The 6,957-nt window shown below is 34.0% G+C and overlaps 1 protein-coding gene across 1 annotated transcript; it reads left to right on the top strand.

The window, feature by feature from the left end:
• Positions 1-1,233: 1,233 nt before the first annotated feature.
• LOC111391679 lies at positions 1,234-6,952 on the top strand (the record flags this gene model as incomplete). The annotated part of the gene is made up of 6 exons (XM_023016926.1): positions 1,234-1,694; positions 1,964-2,281; positions 2,648-2,827; positions 3,325-3,460; positions 5,248-5,576; positions 6,889-6,952. Coding segments are annotated over exons 1-6 (1,380 nt in total), but the record flags the coding sequence as incomplete, so codon positions are not given.
• Between the last annotated feature and the right edge of the window lie 5 nt (positions 6,953-6,957).

Raw genomic sequence — 6,957 nt, 5'->3', positions numbered from 1 at the left:
CGAGCAAAGGAAAAGAGTAAATCTAACAATTGTAGGAAATTATAGGAGAAAGGGAGGGAGGAAAAGAAAAGAAAAACAAATATAGTTAATTTCATCAGGGTTTATCCCCCACAAACAAACTCATTAAATAAATTCAATCACTATCTTCTTTGAAAATCAAAATCTGATTCATAAAATTTAAATCGACAGAATGCATTAAAATTATTTCTTAATACAATAGAACATAGAGCATGTTTGGTATAACTTAAAACCCAATTAAAATCAATTTTTTACCGTTATTTTACTATTCCAATCGTCATTTTTTATTTCCTCTCTCACAGGTAGGACCCATTTTATCTCTAACGATTAAAAAATCAATTAACAAAATCCCGATCAAACAAGCACATAATAAAAAATTACTTGAGAAATAGTGAATTTCGAAAAACCTTTTGTAACTAAAAAAATCACTAACAATTTTGAATGAAACACAATTTCACTATCCAAAACAATTGTAAAACATTAATCAAGTACGCAATTAACAACGTAAATTGTTTGAGGTGCAATAACATAAAAAAATAAAAAAAAAAATTCATTTATCAAGAATAAGAACACATAAATGGAGTCTTGGTAATACATTCTACAACACCAAAGTTTGAAACCTTATGCTTGTCTGTTTTTTTCTCCTATGTAAGTTTTGGGGTTCGGACAATGTACACATTGAAATTAAGAGCCTGTTTGGTAGTGATATTGAGAATTGATTTTTTTTTACCGTCAGGAGAAAAGTGGGGACCACTTGTGAAAGAAGAAGTCAAAAATTACGACAAAAATAGTTAAATAACGGTCAAAAAATCAATTTTTTGGAGTGAAAAATCACTCTCAAACGAGGCCTAAAAGTAAAAATGAGAATGGAAAATATAATCGTTATGGACCCCACATAAGAGATAAAAATTCAAATTTGATGATTTGATATGATGGATAACGATCATATTTTCCATTTTAATGGGAATAAGATGGGAAACAAACAAGTGCTGAATTAGTTCAACAAACTTTGTGTTGCTCAAATTGATCTATTGGCTCAAATTAGTTGAGTTTTTATGGATTGATCATTTTTTACATGGGTTGTTCTATTTGGTCATATTTTCTAAAATTTATTTTCAATCGTATTCATAATTTTATCAAATTTTCGACTATATATTTTGTCAAAATTTAATAAAAATCTAATTTTTAACTAAATGAAACAAAATGTAATTCCTAGGATAGTACCAAATGATAAGTGACTTGTAAGGTGGAAATCAAAGTTCAAACTTGAGTATCCAGTGGAGTGGCAAAGTGGGTGCATGGTTCATTCTTCCTCCTCTTCTGATGTTAGTACCTTTACAATTTACGCGTAGCTTTAGCGCCCTATCATCTTCGAATCAATGTCACGTTTTCCGGAGCACTGCGCCTATTCACATTGCTTATTGCCGGAGCACAGCACAAGAAGCACCACCGGAGTTGCAGAGGTCAGAAATTAAGCCTCCGCCGCAGCACCTGACTCCGGCGACCACAGCAGCAGACAGTTTGAAAACAAAGGATGTTAATGGGCGTGGAGGTTCCGGAATTCAGGTTCGGAGACAGAGATATATATCAGTTTCCAAATCCGAGCTATTGGATGCAATTGTCTCCGCCATGTTCTCCTCACAAGAGGAATCCCGCGAATTTCTTCATCTTTCCAAGTAATTTTTATATTTTGTCCTTTGCTAAGGGTTACTAGAAGATATTAGTTAATTAATAATGAAGGCCAAGATTGATGAAATAAGAGGTGTTTATGACTATTATCTCTCTTGTTCCTATGATTCATAAATTAGGACTGGATGAAGTTGTACAAATAATGCCATATACTCGCTGTTAAAGAATTTACAACATTTATTGTATTGTCATGATAAGATGTCTTACTTATGTGATCATAAATTGTGATGATTAACATCTACTTGTGTCATTACAGATGCTTAGATATGATTCTTCACGCTGAACACAAAAGAATTTTAGAGGAAATGCGTGCCGAGTTTGATCTTACTTTTTCCACAAAAAGCAAAGGTGTTGGTCTTGATGATTTGCCAGGCTTGGAGAGAAATTTTGTGGCTAATGGGATGGAGTCTGATGCCGTTATGAATAGCTCTGTGAAAAGTGAGAGCATAGACAAAGAAAAGAAGGATGAGGCTAACACTGAGACGAAAATACCCTTCAATTTCACCCTGGACTTGAGATTTCTGTTGGGTTCTTCATCAAAAACTGTCGAGGAAAATCCTACCAAGGCTTCAAGGTTCTCTGTGTTCTATTGTTTCCTTTTAGTTTATTACAAACTGCTGGAGTTACGTGTTCTTGTGATATCAGATATTTTGTTCATAGCATATATTTTTTCCCTGCTGAAATCTGTTTAAAATTAACTAGTCTCTTTGCAGTTATGCAGGTTAATGCAAATTTCTATTTCTCCCTTGCTCAGATGTTTAATTTGCCTTTTGTTTTTGGTAACAATGGAAGGACTTCTGTTTAAGATGCTTGTTATACTAGTTATTTATTGAAACTACACGAAATGTCAAACCTGTCATAATTCATGAATACTTATGATCGCCTTTTGATTAGTCTCATGCTTCTACTAATTTGACTTATCATGTAAAATTGTATGTAGATTTGCTGTCCCGATTCGTTTTCAGCGCGCTTTCATGCAACTTCTCTATGATGCTGAGTTTGAAGAATTATCTCCTCGGGATTTGATGCTGACATCTGCATTAAATACTGATTATCTTCTTACCTTGCCAATTTATGTTGACTGGAAAAGATCATCTGAGTCAGGTGCAATAATATTCAGGTAAATGAGTAACTCAGGTGGTTACAATCACTGATTATCCACCAATATGTTAAAATGTGTGTTTGTGATCCTATCACTGCTTATCACATTCTTAATGACAAGACATTTTGAACGTATAGTCTACTTTTTTATTGTTCTTCACATTGTTACTATGGGATCAAGCTTTCTATGTTTTACCTACTCTACCAGGACTGAAAAATAGTAGATAGATCTTCTAGTCAATTCTTCTTTGGTTTCATCTAAACCAAGAAACATCTTCTTCTTCCTATGCTTTAATTGCCATTTAAGTGTTGTGCTCTGTTTTCTAGGTAGGAAAGAATTACTTCTTTTTCTTCATGTAGCAAGAGTAGTGAAACTGAACTTTATACATTTATTTAAATTGTATCAGTATTTACACATATCTTTTCCCTTTTTTCCTTACTCGTCTTCATAGATATTGCTTGATTTATTTATTGGCAGGTCTTTATTCCTCCTACGTGATCATTTTTTATATACAGGCGAGGCTATGCAACTGAAAGGCAAAAGGGCTTGCTAATTGTTGAAAAATTGGATTACTTACAGTCAAAGTTGTTACAGAATTTCTTTTCTCTTATCGCCAAACCTTTGGGGAGAGTTGGTGTGTGGATGAACGAGGTAATTCACACGACTATTGATATGTATGGATTTTCCGATCGTGTTAATCTGTTTAATCTTTGATATTTAAGTCACTTTAGTATGGATTTTCCACAGGGGATTTCCCTCTTTATACATTTGATTTTATGTTTCATAATAGAATCCTAGGCCTACACTACATTTTTGAGTGAAAGAATGAGTCGATGTAAAAAAGTGAAGAGAGAGTTAAGATTTTTCTTTCTTTCTGACTTTGATTTTGGGACAGCAAGCGAATTATTTCACCTGCTTGATTGTTGATTTCTGCAGAAGATGAGGAATAAAATTTACCAGCTCTCCTTTCTTCATGATTTTGGAGGGTATTGTGTCCCTTCAATTCTTTTCCTGCTCTTTTACCCTTTAAATAAACACTGTCAAGAAGAGAGTTGCATTTTTATGTAATTTGAGGTGAAAAATTAGTCAGACTCCAAATATTAATCCAAGGAACTTAATTGAAGAAGTCTTCCCTTTTTTTTTTTTTCCCTACATCTAGAGTTTGAAATTCTGATTAAGTGGGTGTTTGATAGGCATTCTTATGTAAAAATGTATTTTAGAATAGTAAATTGATGTGAAATGTGTGGTTGAGAAATAAGAGAAAGTTTTTGATTTACGTGTAATATTATTTTAATAAAGAATATGTGGTTGAAAAGAAGAGAGAGAAAAATGCATTTTGAAAGAAATGACTACCAAACGGGGCCTAAGTGTTTTTGTTGATATTGCTGTTGTCGTTGTCGTTGTCGTAATTCTCTAGACTAAGAGTGAGTAGAATAATCTAAGGAACTTAATTGAAGAAATGTCCCATTGTCGTTGTTGTAATTCTCTAGACTAAGAATGAGTAGAATAATCTAAGGAACTTAATTAAAGAAGTGTTCCCTATTTTCTCTTTTTTTCCCCCTACATCTAGAGGCTTGAAATTCTGATTAATTGTTTTTGTTGTTGTTGTTGTCATTGTTGTAGACTAAGAGTGAGTAGAAATCCTAGTCTAAGTAGATTTAGAAATTTTATCTTTATCTTCTTTTCTTTCCCAACTAAAAATCGAATTTTCCTTTTTTGTTCTGTACTTTTTAAACTTCACGAATGAGTTACCTATCAGCTATCAATTATGCATACAGTTTTGGGGTATTATGAAGAACATCAAAAGAGCACTATTTTGCTGAATATTATTATCTTTTGTTTGATGAGATGGAAAACATTATTTCGCACTAAGAAAATTTCCCATTAATCGCAATGGACCTTTTTCTGAAAGGACAATGCCTGTGGCTGATGCAGAACCAATACATTTTCCCCACAAATACTTCATAGCTGGCTCCATCCGATCTCCTCGCTATCTCTATTCTCCTTGTTGACATTACATTTGATACTCTTCTGTGGCTGTTTCCATTCTTCTTCGCTTGCAGGACCTCTAGAGTTGTTGCCTCTATTGTGAAAACATTGTGTCTCTCCTTGTTTTTTCCATACTCTCATTTGATCACTGCTATCATTCATCTTGTCTTCACAGTGCACACCTCATCTAACTATCTCTATGTTGATATTTTCTTTCCTATAGACTAGTCTACATTCATAACATACTGTGACTATTTCTATATTTGTCATAATTTTTTACCTTTTAACTTTCAAGCAAGTAATTTTTTCGAAAATCTTCATTTGAATCAACAACAATGAATGGTTCTTACAGAATGCAGTGATCTATAAATTCCTTTTTCTATATTGATTCATTTCCTTTTATAAGCGTATGGTTGCTGTGCCGATGCATTTACTGTTCTTTGTAACAGATTCTTAAGAGCATAAGCCAGAAAGAGGATACACAAGTTTTGGCAAATAACATTAAGCTTTGGCTTAAGGAATTGGCTCAATCCCAACAACCATTTTTCTTTGATGAAAAAATGCTTGATAACCCTGTTGAAACTGACCTATCGGATGACTTTCCAATCTGGTTGGCAGCAGAGAGAGCAGTAACTCGATATGAAGGAATTCTGTCAGCAGTTGGGCCTCGTAAGAGACTCTTAAGGAAGTTCCTTAGTTGGATTGGACTTGTACCATCAACTCCTGAGCAAGCATTTGATCTTAACTCGGATAGCTCTGTTTCTGAATCTCATTTGAGGTTGTGCCAACACTTTAAAACTGAACTTCTAAAATTTATAACTGATGTCTTATTCCTTGTATGTCTTTTGTAATATAATTATTTAGATCTATAGATTTGGATCCATCTGCATGGCAAACATAGCAGATGCTTCTTTTCTGGCAGAAGTCACTAATGATAATTTTGGCATTGAGATCCATCTCTGCCTTTTGCTAAACAGGTTCTTTTAAAGGGATTCCTGCTCGACGACATTAATAGCATTTGTTAGAGCAATTACGTTAAGATTGGCTAGGGTTTGATGCAGATCTTCATTCTTCAATTCTTAGGCTTCAGGCACTGAGCTCATTAAATTTTCCCTTATGTTCAGCTGCCAAGATATTACCCTTTTTAAACTGGGAAGTTGCTTCCACAGTTTGTCTTGAGATATGAGGGTATTTAATTTCTCTCTAAAGCTTTGTCTTCATCTCCTGCTGGTTGCTGATGGGTGGTGCATACAAGTTTTTCAAATCCCTAAAATCCAGTCAACCATTCTCTTGCTTGTCCTATAAGTTTCATCCTAGCAACTGTTACTCACCTCCCATCGTAAAAGTCATTCCAATCAGAATATTCATCTCTAGAAGTAACTCATTCTAAGAAGTCTGTTGGATTTAATATTTCCTTCATAAGTTGGAACTTGTCTTAACCTATTTAGTGATACCTCTTGCTATATATTGTTTTCCTTATGGTTTCTAATCCATATTTCTCAATCAAAGATGTAGTTATTGCTCATCACACACCTTCCATAGATCTTATTTATTCTAATTGGGGAGGTTTACCTGTTGATCTGCCACTGATTCTTATGGTTTACATCGGGCATATAGAGATGATCAAGATGTTCCCCAATTGCAAAGCAGGTGTATCTCCATCAGTAATTGGTCATTGACCTTTAAATGGTTTTCCAAAATGCATGGCCATTAAATTTCCCATAGATGGTGCCATAGTCAATTTTGGACATCAATTTTTTTTTTTTTTCCCTAACTTACCAATTTCTGTCAAGTGTGGTCTAATTGATTTTTGAACTCAGTGATAGTGTAAGGATCTCGTTTTTCTGTCAGGATAAAAGCAACTTATCTTTAATGGCTGCAAAAATTTGGGATCCAGTAAATTTTATGACTTGGTTAGTAAGACACTCTGCAATAAAATGTCCAGCAATCTACCTATATACATGCATAATGATTTTTTCATGCTAATTTCACTTAGTGGAGGTTATCCAGTATATGACTTCCTGAAGATTGTTGAACATATCCTTTTCAAATACCAATGACTAAAACAAAGCGAATGTTGTATCGTACAGGCCGAATTTTCTGTCAAGGATGACACTTAGTGATATATGGAAACCTGCTTCACCAAAATATTGTGGAAA

The sequence above is a fragment of the Olea europaea genome, unplaced genomic scaffold (genome assembly GCF_002742605.1).
Source record: "Olea europaea var. sylvestris unplaced genomic scaffold, O_europaea_v1 scaffold8214, whole genome shotgun sequence".
Classification (NCBI taxonomy): Eukaryota; Viridiplantae; Streptophyta; class Magnoliopsida; order Lamiales; family Oleaceae; genus Olea; species Olea europaea.
Note: the sequence above shows the minus strand (reverse complement) of the source record. Positions and strands in the feature narration are given on the sequence as shown.